At 31.6% G+C, this 14003-nt stretch overlaps 1 protein-coding gene across 1 annotated transcript; it reads left to right on the top strand.

The window, feature by feature from the left end:
* The first annotated feature begins 4919 nt into the window (after positions 1-4919).
* On the top strand, positions 4920-12915 carry LOC127278679 (uncharacterized). The gene is made up of 4 exons (XM_051300497.1): positions 4920-5060; positions 10649-10763; positions 10889-11193; positions 12606-12915. The coding sequence occupies exons 1-4, from the start codon at positions 4980-4982 to the stop codon at positions 12636-12638; spliced, it is 534 nt and encodes a 177-aa protein (XP_051156454.1). The 5' UTR covers positions 4920-4979; the 3' UTR covers positions 12639-12915.
* The last annotated feature ends 1088 nt before the right edge of the window (positions 12916-14003 follow it).

The raw sequence follows: 14003 nt of genomic DNA on the forward strand, positions 1-14003 counted from the left end.
GCATACATTAGGTTTATATGGTAACAAGCAAAATAAAGTGGCGCATTAAATATCGTCGGTGATGGAAGATCTTTCAAATAAAATGGCATGTAATGCCTGGCTGACTATCTAGGTACCTTAAAATGTATTTGGCTCAATAAATATGGCGAATCATATAGATTATTTATTATTTTAAACAAAAACATCATCGCTGATATAATTTTTCGCTCCTCCAAAGTAAGAATATTAAAAAGTTGACATAGTTCAAGGTAATCTATACCTCTATTAGGATATACACCATCTTCCTTATAAGATAAAAATTTAAGAAATCGCTTCTGTAAATAATCAACCTCTTGAGAATATTTATTATAGTAAGGATTCCAAATTAATGCAGCAAATTTAGCACGGGATCTTACAAATGTATTAAACAAAAACGTGGAAGTTTTCTAGTTAGAAAAATTTTTTGATTTCTTTATGAGGTATCCTAGTGATTTCGATGCACTGGATATCATCTGAGTTATGTGATCATTAAAACTTAAGTCGTATGTGAAAGTCACACCTAAATCTCGAGTAGATAAAACCCTTGACAATTTATGGTCACAGATCTTATAAGGAAAATGTAACGGTGCTTCAGATTTGGAAAATGACATAATTTGACATTTATAGTGGTTTAACATAACTTTATTATCCAAACACCAACGATTGATATTATCAAGGTCACCTTGTAGTCGCTCAGAATCAAACTTAGAAAAGATTCGTCGAAAGATTTTTAAATCATCTGCAAAAAGTAAAGAAAAAGAGCTAATACAATCAACGATTTCATTTATATATACTGTAAATAATGGCGAACCTAAAGATGATCCTTGAGGTACGCCTCTTTTGGGTGTAATAGGATTAGAAATGTAGTTGCCAATGACAACACGATGAGATCGACTATGTAAATAATTTAAAATTAAATTTTCCAAATCAGCATCAATATTCAAAGATTTAAGCTTTTCCGCCAGGATTACGTGATCAATCGAATCAAAGGCCTTTGCAAAATCTAAATAAACAACATCTACCTGTATACCCAAAAGCATAGATTCTTTAAGGAATTGAGTAAAGCAAGCTAGATTGGTTACAATCGATCTCTTGGGTACACAACCATGCTGATTATCGCACACTATTGTTTTAATTGCTCTATTAAGATATGGAGCAATTGAAAATTCAAAGGCCTTTGCGAAATTCGTAATTATTGCTATAGATCGGTAATTACTACAATCATTTTCATCTCCAGATTTAAAAGTTGGTCGGATTTAAGCTGATTTCCAAATACTTGGAAACTTATCATTTTTTACAGCCAAATTAAAAATTAATGTCAAGGGTATTTTAAGAACTGAGGAACAATCTTTAACTAGAAAGCTTGGAACGCCATCCAATCCAGATGTTAAAGATGGTTTTAACAATTTCAAAGCTTTATGGATTTGATTGGGTGAAAATTGAAAAATAGAACAGTACTTATCTCTTTTCATAGAACTAACATTAGTTGTTAAAACATCCGATCTATTACCACAATTGACCTTTGCAAACATATCAGAGAAAGCATCAACAATATCCTGAGGGAAATTTAAAGATCTTGCATTGTAAATCATATTGTCAGGAATTTTCGGTTTTCTTTTTGTGTCATTCACATACGACCAGAAAGCTCTAGGATTAATATTAATATCATTTTCAATCTTTAAAATGTAGTGACGATATTCTTTTTTTATATCCATATGAATTACAGTTGATAACAATTTAATTTGTGAATCATAGTACTCAGATGCATTTTAACGTTTTTTTAATAAGTTTTTTTAGCGCGAATATTATTTATAATAATGTTTGTAAACCACGGTGGATAACGGTGTGATTGAGACGAGTAGTTTTTTCGAGGTACAAATTGTTCAAACGCATTATTTAAAGTTACAACAAAAAAGTTACACGCATTGTCAACATCATCAAATTCTTGAAGAGGTGACCAATCTATTTCAGACAAGTAGATATACAAAAGGTCAAGCCTAGCTTTCCGAAAGGTGAAGGATAATTCTGGGATCATGGCATTGCAGGAAAAATTCGACGGTTCATATCTATGGTTCGACACTAGCTTCGCTTTAATATAAATTGCCGGATGATACGAATCTTCCATTACGAGAGGAAGAAATGGTCGAGCAATAATACATGTTACATTTGTAAGCACAAGGTCAAGGATTTTCTGCATATCATTAGTAATAGGGTTTACTTGACACAAATTAAACGTTTGGGCTATATTTAAAATATCTGTCGATTTAGAATCATATTTTCCTACTTTTTCGCATTGAGTAAACGTTGGGGTATTAAAATCACCAACTATGAACAAGGGATAATTGGATAAACTAGGAAGTTCTTTAAGTGCTGTCAGAGATAAAGAAAATTCATTGACATTTAAATCCGGTGGTAAATATATCAGAACTAAAATAAAACAAAATGTATTTTTCGAAATAATCAAACCAATAGAATTAATACTTTGATTAATACAATTCACCGAAAATAAATCAATTGACTTAACAGAATACTTATTACTCACTGCTGCCATAACCCCTCCGCCTCGTTTATGTACTCGATCATGGCGAAAAACATTAAAAAGAGAAGAACAAAAGATTTCATTAGAATTGGTCGATGGTTGAAGCCAAGTTTCGGTAATACAAAAAATATTATAATCTGATATATCTGGAAAACATTTTATAGTGGCTAATTTGGTATTTAAACCACGCATATTTTGATAATACACATTCAGGTTGGCATGGATGAGGTTGAGCTCTGTTGACTGTGAAGAGCAGTTGACAAGCGTGCGTGAGATTTTATAATGTGAGGTTCCCCATGACGATACTGAATCGACAAATTTTGTTCCCCCTTTGATTCCCTCTCCATCAGCTCTCTCCTCACTCGCTGGTATTCTTTCTGCTGTATTTTCGTTCGGTCGGGAGCGACGACAATCATTGCCATTTCCGCAGGTATTTGATCTTTGGATTTTAGCAGGAGAAATTTGTCTCTGAACACCTTGGGATGTTGAGGGTTTGAGAAAATTATTTTCAGGGGCCTTGGCTTCGTGGCAATCTGCGAATAAAAACCAATTCGAAACATCTTGAGATTTTCAGGTGAAGTTAAACTAGGGCAGATAGAATTGAGAAAAGCGATAACGGCATTTCTATCTTTATCTTTATACCCCTCACCATCAGTGGACTCATGCTCACTTACACCAAACAAAACTACATAAATTATTTTTTCTAATGAATCTATCATCCCACTCAGAAAAACAGATTGACATGTTGGCAGACTGAGAACTGACATTCTGTTCAGTTGCAGAGGAAGTTATTTCTAATTGTTTAACACGATGGAGAATACTATTTACACTAGACTCACAATTTTTTATGCGATCATTATGCTTTGTTAATGTCGATGTTAGGTTGGAGATAACAGTCTCAACTCGATCAAACTTCGATGAAAGATTATCTTGCACCTTTTGACATTCCTCTCTTACGACATCTCTCAATGAATCCATAGTTAACATCATAGGCAAGTCAGGGGTAGGAGAAGGTGCACCGCAGCACTTTTTCAGTCCTACATCAGGAATCAGCTGGGTTTTTCCCGCACAAGCCGAATGATAAGGCATGTTACATCCAGAGCACAGAGTTGCTTTAAGAACACGATTATTACAATAAGTGCACTTTACATTAGCGTCCTTAGTAAAAACTGTAGATTCAAGTTTATTAACGTCCGTAACTGAAGCCATATTTTCGAATTCTTAGTATATTATAAAAAATAGTAGTTACTCATGGAACTTCGAGTTAGTCAAAATGTACAGACTGTACATATAACCAATCTACACGAGAACACGTGGCATATTATAACACAAAACTTATGGAAAAATTGTTCACTTGGAGCACAAACTTCGCGATTATATGAAAATTATATAATAACGACACATTGGTTAACTATACTTAAGCGATTTTTATCAAAAAGTCGTTCTATACCGAACTTTTCTAAGAAAAACTGAGGAGCGATCACGACACACATCAGGTCATGGCGGCTTATCTTCTGATGGAGTCTCACCCATTTCAATTATTTTTATTAAATTAATTCTCAGTTTTCCGCAATCAATAAAATGACTTGTAGCTTAAGAGCAATATTTTTTTCCATTCGTAGTTGCTCGTATAGCAACGAGTCTTCACTCAAGTTTCGCGCTAAACATTTGCTCAAGTGCAGACATTTAAATATTTACAGAAGCTTTACTTAACTTTTATCCTAAATATTGTGAGCATTGAAAGTAAAACTTTAATAAATTTTTATTAAATTTTTGGTGCTACATGGGATGGGAGTTACATTTCTCTAATTGGACCGTTTCTTGAGTACCTACAAGAAAGGGATATTGAGGAATAAAACCGATTTCTTAATTCAGAAATTAACTTATGATGTGTGATTCCAATGATGGGCGTGGGGAAAATGTGTAGTTCATAGAATTGAATTCAATCTGTTAGTTTTAGAACATCGATACCTGAGTGTGATAATGTACTATGCAGTCAACGTTAATACCGTGCTAACTTCGGGTATTGCTTTGTACTGTTCTATCTTAAAGTAACGCTTTACGCCACACTATCTCAAAAAATTGTAAAATTTCTATATGGTATGTTTATTTTTTTACACTACAATTGTTTCCATTTTTAACCTAAAAATGTATTCAGAAAATTAATTACTTATTTTTTTCCAGAAAAGTAATTTATTTTGAATATTTATTTATAAATTTTATTATTATTAATGTATATATATATATATGTATTTTGAAATTAAAACATTTTTTTCAGTTAATTTTATTTACCTTGTTTTTGAATATTTTTATGTTCACTAACATTATTATTGCACCTTTAAAATTTTTTCAGAGCCTGGATTCGGAAGTAAATACTTTTTAAAATCAAATTGATGAAAATTATGAAATAGTTACTGAGAATATGGATCCAAAAATTTCGTTTCAGTTTCAATCATATGCTCAACAAAACGAACCGTCTAGTAGTTCCATGCAGCAGAGAATGGTAGATTTTTTTCATTTTGATAATTTTTGTTATTAACTAGAATATTTATTTATTTAGAGTAATACTAAAATTCATTTTTTTATGTATTTATTTGTCAATCTTATTATTATTTTTTACGCGTTTTTCTAATAAACAAAATTTCTCTAATTTAAAACAGTTTTTGTTCCTATCGAGACAGAAGAAGCAGTGCTTACTGAAAAAAGCAAGAATAATTCAAGTCGTAAGAGACAACGACATCTTAAAAAGTGAAAAACAAATCAGTGCAAAGTCGCTTGTAATACAGGACAAGAGTACGTGAATAAAAAAGGAAAATTAATTTCAAGTCATAAAATGGGAACTGGTTGTGACGAAAATTGTATATTGCGATGTCACCAAACAATTAGTAATGAAAATCGAAAAACTATTTTCACCGCTAACTGGAAAATAGGTAATCATTTGAATCAGTGGAAATACATTAGTAAAAATGTCAAAAATCATGTACCTATTCAAAGAACAACTAATAATGTATATTCTCAAAGACAGTGGAGTCTCAATTATTCTTTTATCATCAATAGAGAACGTGTTAAAGTTTGACAAACAATGTTAAATCACAATATTTAATCTTCAACAGTTTCTAAGTCCACGTTTAACTTAGAAAATAACATTATATATTTATGAAAATTTTTCTATTTTCAAAATTTGTACAGAAGACATCTTAAAGAAATCTAACGGCCAAGACATAGAACATTCTTAGGACGTCTTTAAGACGTCTTTTATCCGCAAAAAGACATCCTTAGGACGTCTTTTGAACAAGTGTGCTCACTGGGATTGTTCCAGACGAAAGAGATAAAACTGCAAAGAAAAATTCCAGTGAAACATAAAAGAAGAAGTAGAATATAAGAGACCATATAAATTAGTTTCCTACTGTTGCATCACACTATACTAGGCAAAGTAGCTAAAGAAAATTTTTGGAGTAAGGTCTAAGTGTTAGACATATGCAAAGACTTTATACAGTCTGGATGGAAGAAGAAAGAAATGGTCAAGAAATTTCGTCTGAGAGTTGCTATCGGGATGTATTTAATCTTGGTTGTTTTATTCCTAAAAAAAATCAGTGCGATAGATACAGCATTTATGAATCAGCCAATGCAACTGAAAAGCAAATTTGAAAGAAAATTACGATAATCATTTACGAGACAAGAAAATAATTAGTGAATTGAAGGAATCTGACAAAAAGGCTTCTAAAGAAGAAAACTCCTCAATTTCATTTGCCTGTTTCGATTTGCAGAAAGTCCTTACAACCCCGAAATGTTAAATTGGAATTTTTTATTACAAAAGAAAGTTTTAAGTGTGTAACTTTACAGTTTACAAAGGTGGTGATCAAGAGGCTTATTGTTACGTGTGGAATGAAAGTGTTGCCAAGCGAGGTTCTAACGAAATTTCAAGCTGTTACTCCGCTAAATTGATGACTAATGTAATAAGAACAAAGTTACGGCTTTTAAATTCTAATCACTTAACTGTTGCGGACAGAATAAAAATCAATATTTGTTTGCTATGTACTTATATGCCACTGTGAAGTATAAAGTGAATATCACGCACAGGTGTTTGAAACATGGTCACTCTCAAAATGAAGGCGACAGCGTTCACGCTTGCATGGAAAGGGCTGGTAAAGAAAAAGAGCAATTTACATCTGAGCAGTAGTACGAAGTGATTGAAAATGCTAAAAAAGAAGGTAAAAAGTACAAAGTCGAAAGAATGACACAAAATGTAATAATAGATTTTAAACCTCTGGTTGATGACAATTTGTGGAAGAGAGACAGTAACAGACAAAATGTTGCATGGCAGAAAGTAAAAGAAGTGTCAACAAATTTCAAATCGCCAGATACTCTTTACTTTGAATGCAATAATTAACCTAAAAGTGGAAGACCAAGTGTTACACCAAAGTAATTTATTTCATTCCTTCTATGAATCATTAAAGCCCCGAAATGAGACAGAAGGTGACGATTCGGAGCAGTTAAGCTTCATGAAATTAATTAATTAAAAAATTAAAAGAATTTGAATAAAATAGATTGAAATTCAATTAGGTTGTTTTCCTTTAAAACCATTGAAAATCTTTTTTTTTCTTGGATAACCTGTATAAAAAATTTAAAAAGTTTCATAGGTGTATAAAAAAGTTTATTTGTTTGAAGCATCAAAAATAATCTTAAAATAATTAACATTAAGAAATACAAGTTAATTGACATTGAACCTTCACTGTGAGATAGTAGAGTAACACACTGAGGTATCGATATATTATCTGCGGTGTTATTTTTGTTGCGGGTAATTTTGTCCAATGCTAAAGCCCATAAGATTTAACACTCAACTACCTAGGTGCGAATTTCGGGCGGCCGCCAGAGATGGTTGGTCGGCCCAACTAGGGCTGCACGAAAGTCGGCCGCCCTAGTTGGTCCGACCATGGTAACTATTATCACCCAAAGGTGGCCCGACTATGGCTGCCAACGTCGGCAGCCCTAGTTGGGCCAACCATGGTTCCCATAGTTGGGCCGACTGTGGGATATAATGATCTTTAAATAATTAAAATATTAAATAATTAAAACATGATAATTTAAACGCAAAATATATTTCAAATTGACTAATTTTATTATATAAATAAGTTTTATTTTTATAATAATTTTTGCCAACGCCAAAGTGATTCGAAATGAAATAAATTGTTCATTATTATTTTATTATAAAATAGAATATTTATTAAATAATTTGAAATAGGTAATTTTTTTTAAGAATTATTTTGTTAATACTATAATATTAATTATTATTATATTAATTTATGATAATTAAAATTTTAATTCTTATTTAAAATTTCTAAAAATACAGTCGGCATAGTCCCCCATAGTCAGGCCAACTGTGGCTGCCATAATTGGGCCAACCATCGGGCACGACGGTCGGCAGCCCTAGTTTGGCCAACTATGAGAGACAATGGTCGGCATGACTTGGGCTGCCCTAGTTGGGCCAACCGTTGGAGACGACGGTTGGCAGCCACAGTTGGGCCAACCTTGGTCGCCCTAGTTGGGCCGACTATGGGATCGTCGGTTGACATGACTTGTGATTTAGCAATCACAGTTGGGATATACTTTTAACAAAATGGTGATTAAGGTATCACATCGGTAAAACCGTTTTCTATAGATTTTCTTGAAAATTTTACCATATGTTCTTATTATCATTCTTGACAAATTTGCAAAATATGAAGAATTTTCGCCGTACGAAACCACATATATTAGCAATCAAAGTTGCTTATTTTGCATGGGAGACGGGACTAATGTATGGGGGAGAAGTACATTTTCATAAATATCATCAGAAGTTTTCTATAAATTTTTTTCAAAAACTAATGTTGAATTCACGAATAAATTTGGAACTAAAATATACAAAAAAATTTATAATTTACCGTGCCGTTTATTTGTAATTATAAATTAAAAATTCTATTTCATGACGTCATTTGCAATATATAGCACACCCGCCACTTTGATGTGGCAACATCGCAGGATGGTAACATTAGTTAGAGAGAGACAGTAGTCCACAGTAGTCAAAGCGAGACTTATAGCGACGTTGTCAAACCTCCTACTCCTTCCAATCGCTGCTAGTGTGGGGTATACGTGTACGAGTGTATTTGTAGAAGTAGGTACAGTATGGGCTGAGAGTATAGGGAGTTGAGGGCAAAAGTATAGTGCGGGAAGTAGTAATGCGAGCTACAAACTTTTGACTCCGATTAGTGCCGATGTGATACCTTAAGGAGGTTCATCCCAAAATCGATTTTCTACAGATTTTAAAAAAATTTTTAAGATGTATTATTGACATCACTTTACATGTGTTGTTCAAATTTTATTGAATTTTACCGTATCATTTTCAAGATAAAAATTGATAAAGTTTTAAGTTTTACATGGGAACAGTGAAAAAACATGAAAAATGACCATGTTTTCATTAATTAAAAAAAACGGTTCTACAGATTTTTTTAAAAAACTAATATGTTTTAAATTATGAGTTTTAACAGTTTTTACAAAAATATGAAATTTTTTTACCGTTTGGTTGTGAAGTAAATGTTAATCAAAATTAGCAACTTTTGAACTTATCCCATGTAAATAATAGAAAGAAGAGGAGAAACGGCAACATAACCTCTAAATTGGCCAGTGGAGCTCAACTTTTATGGACTATAGCTGTCGGTTTTAAACTTACGGAAAACCCCTAATAGAATGAGTATACCGTTTGAAGGGATGAACCTCCTTAATAAAACTGTGGCAGCCAAAATATTAAGAAATCCACTTCTTAATGGTCGGCCCAAGTCGGGCCGACGGTCGGCTAAATTTCTTTGAAGATGCAACTTATGAGACTAATTTTTCCTTAGACTCTCATGTAAGCGTAAGGTAATGGATAGCGTGTTAGATTTCGGTGCATTAGGTTGCGGGTTCTATCCTTGCGAGCGATAAATATTTTTAAAATGTATGTACAAGATTGCGTTTAGTGTTTAAATACCTAAAATAATTGTATGATGAATTTAGAATAATTACTAATAGGGTAAATGCACTAATTGCGGCGAGATTCGAGTCAAAACACCTTTGAAATAGAAAATTCGACATTTCTATTGTATAAACTCAATTTAAGACTTATTAAACTTAAAGCTTATGTTATTAAGATATTAAAAAAAATTTAACTCTATAAAAATCGATTATTTAAACAAATATGAGAAATTAAAACTAATACCGTAATTTTCTATTGCGGCGAGTTTGTATCAGTTTCGGTGACCAAAATTACGTGTATTTTGAAGATACTTTGCCCGCCGAAATTGAAGCCAATGGAAATCTTAAAAATGTTTCAATTGCGGCGCGGAAAAAAATTTGATCTCAAATAATTAAATTAATAATTATTTAAATGTGCATCTTTATAAGTATTTGTATCAAAAAAAGATTGAAATAATTTTTTTTAATCATTTGGCAACAGTTATATTAAATATAATAGTAATAATAGTTATTTTTTATGAACGCGCCGTAATTGGTGCACTCGCCGTAATTAGTACACTTACCCTATATGTTATTCGTATAATAAATTTTTATATTTTATTTTTTATTGGTCGGCAAAAATTTTAATGCCAAGGTCGGCCAACCTATGGCAGCCATAGGTGAGCCGACAATCTTTACCATAGTGGGCCCAACAATAGCTGCCGACCGTCGTCCCCAACAGTCGGCAAAACTAGGGCAGCCCAAGTTGGCCCAACTGAGGCTGCCGACCGTCGTCTCCAACGGTTGGCCCAACTAGAGCAACCACAGTTGGCCCGACTTGGGTACCCATAGTTGGGCCAACCAAGTCGACCCTAGGTCGGTTGACGTTATCAATTCGCTAGTTGGCCCGTCCTCTGGTTGCCCAAGGTGGGCCGACTGAGCACATGGTTGGCCCAACTTGGGGCCGACCGCCAACTCGCACCTGAGTAGGATAGAGTTTTTTGCGTGTTTTTTTAACATCAAATTCTGGATTAAAATAACACTGCATTTTTCCTGTGAGTTCTGTCTAATATTATTTATTGGTTAGAATTTGTAGTCTTACAAGTGTAATTAAAATCAATTTTACAGGGGGATGTAGAGACAGATGACGATGGAGAGGTGAATAAGGAAAAAGAGGTAGATATAGAAGGAGAATTAAAAATAAATGACAAAGACGTTTTAACAATTGAAATACATAAAGAAGGTAATTTTAATAACTTTGCATTCAAAGTAATGTGAGATGTAATTTAAATACTGAAATTTTTCAAACATGTAAACTTAATTTCTTAAAACATGTGTCGCACATCAATAACCGTAATAATTTTATAGTTTTAGACATACTGGAGAAACAAGACGAGAAAATAGAAAAAATATTAAAATTAGTTGATAATTTATGTACAACGTTTCTATCTACTATCAAGCGAATGAATAATACAGTAAATCAAATAACAGAAGACGCAAAAATGAATGTAAATGAGATAATTATCCAACAAACACTCTCTAACTTAACCGCCCTGCTTAAAGATGCCTATGAGAAACAGGGTAATAGAGTTATTGAAATAATAAAAGATTTAGATAAGATTGCACATCTAACATATACAGGGCCACAGAAGGAAATAATTAAACAAATAAAAGTAAGTATGTAGGGTGAAAATTTCCCAACTGGGCCACCTAAGACTTACTTTTCAAACTTTAAATATATTTTTTCATAATCTATTGCAGGAAGCCGAATTAAAAACATTCCTTAAATGCGTTTTTTGAAAAATTAATTTTTTAATTATTTATTAACAATTGAAAATTTTGTTACCTTTCCACTAAATTTGCAATTGAACCAACGGATCGTAGAAGGGCATATACGCAATGTATTTAGCATGGCCTATATGCCATTCTACGATCCGTCGGTTCAATTACTCTGTTGCTTGTTAATGAAATTTAATAAAATTTGGTGAGCATATAGGAAAATTATGTCTATTTGAAATGCAATAGAAATTTCAATTAACCTTTATTGTTTATGCAAAAAAAATTGTTTATTTAATAAACAAATGAATATTTAAACTATTTCTCATATGTTTAGGAAAAAATTTCAAAAACGACATAAATCTACACTTTCTCAACTTTAACTTAAAAAAAAAATCTTAGTACCTCTAAAAAATGAGTGAATTACGCGAATTTGAAGAGCGACGTGCAAGCGCTGGAACAGGCACCACTGTCACGCGCAGCGCGCTGCTACGCGTCGAAGCCTATTCTGTTATCGAATGATACTAATTTATACTAACATAATTTATACTAATACTAATTTTTAAAGGTACTAAGATTTTTTTTTTAAGTTAAAGTTGAGAAAGTGTAGATTTATGTCGTTTTTGAAATTTTTTCCTAAACATATGAGAAATAGTTTAAATATTCATTTGTTTATTAAATAAACAATTTTTTTGCATAAACAATAAAGGTTAATTGAAATTTCTATTGCATTTCAAAGAGACATAATTTTTCTATATACTCACTAAATTTTATTAAATTTCATTAACAAGCAACGGAGTAATTGTAAATTTAGTGGAAGGGTAACAAAATATTCAATTGTTAATAAATAATTAAAAAATTAATTTCTATAAAAACGCATTTCAGGAATGTTTTTAATTCGGCTTCCTGCAATAGATTATGAAAAAAAATATTTAAAATTTAAAGAGTCAGTCTTAGGTGACCCAGTTGGAAAATTTTCACCCTGTAATAATAAAGTTGTAACATTAGAGTAGAGAGGAACATCAAACCTGAGGAAAGAATCAAAAACTAAAATAGAAAAATATGATTCAAGAAAGTTTTGGAAATTTAAAGGGAAAAGGTCATTTATACTCTAAGGGGTAAATTTGACTCCATAGCGGGAGAATGAAATATTATGGAAAATTCTAAGACACCGTTAGAAAATTTTAAAATTCTTAGGATTCTGTTCCTCTTTGAAAATGTGAAGAGGTGCTTTGTCTAATCATTACAATGTCAGTACCTTTAGTAAAGACTAAATAATTAGTATCGGTTCGTATTTTTGGTTATCCAGGATAAAACCATAAGTCAAGAAGAGGAAGATTAAATGTAAGGACTGGCAACATAGTCGAAGAGGAAAGAAGTACTACAGGTGCAACAAATTTAGCCAACATATAGAAGCTTTGTGTCTCTATTATAGGAGTCAACCTTAGAATATATTTCAGTGTAACAATGTGTTTCAGTGTTCACAAAGTACAAATACTAAAATAATAAATTAAGTATTTAAGATCATGTTTTAACTGAAAATATAACTGTATAAATATCAGAATTTCCATAAAAAAGGTGAGGTAAAATAAAAGTTTTGCTGATGCTTTAAGGGGTTCCCGCATACAAATTAAAGTACGACTAAAACCTAGCAATGTATGGGGTAAAGTTTTTAGCTAAGGTTTGTTTCTACTATATGGTAGAGTAGGGTGAAAAAGCCATGGTAAAAAAAATCATTTGGCTTTTATATTAAAACTATTGAACTGTTTTACCAGCCACTTAGAATATACGTTTAATTGAGTGACACGCAACTTTTTATTCTAGTTTGGTTGTTGTATCGATAATATCTTAGTTTTTATTGTAAGTTGCTCATTTCGATGACTGTAAATCGAAAGTAGGTAAACTTAACATAAAATAGAATTTTGCATGCTAAAAACGTTTTATAATTATTTATTTGCCATGTACATTAAAGAAAAAAAGAAAAAAATTTATAACAAAATATTTTGGAAAAATCGCAAAATGTGTTTTTTCCCCACCAGGGGGTGCAAAAAAGCCACTTGCAGTGCTTTCATAAAGCTCTTATAACTTAGTCCTTTCATGTAATAAAAAAAATGTCCTACAAGGATTTTGAAGCTTAATAACTAAACTTTCAGTGCCAATTGGAAATTTATAAAAACAATTTTGAATTTCAATTTTATAGAGTAAAAAGTAAAAACGTGGCTTTTTCACTCCACTCTACTCTATTATTTGCTAGTAAAATTGAAAGTTTACGTGAAAATGTTGATACACTCTAGAAAGATTTACCCTATTGGTATATTATATAATATTAAATATATAGGTATAATATATACTATCAAAAAATCTATTTTCTTAAAAATAATATTATTATATTGAGAATGACAATCGTGAATTGTCGAAACGTTTATTGATGTGACTTTGATGTATATATATATATATATATATATATATATACACTAAAATAAATGAAATATGACTTACTAAATGAAACAAATATTCATATCTTTTGGAACAAAATTTCAAATTATAAGTCGGTACGAAAATAAACATCAAAAGATTAAAATAATATTAGTGTCTTCAGTATATTTATGTTTAGAATTTTTTATTGACTTCAAATTTAAAATTCTAAGTTATAAAGACAAATTATAAAATGTTTTTTTAAAGAATATTGTCTAGATACAAAATACTG

This window comes from Leptopilina boulardi, unplaced genomic scaffold, assembly GCF_019393585.1.
Source record: "Leptopilina boulardi isolate dan_hultmark-lab unplaced genomic scaffold, ZJU_Lbou_2.1 LbouV2_210, whole genome shotgun sequence".
In the NCBI taxonomy this organism is placed as follows: Eukaryota; Metazoa; Arthropoda; class Insecta; order Hymenoptera; family Figitidae; genus Leptopilina; species Leptopilina boulardi.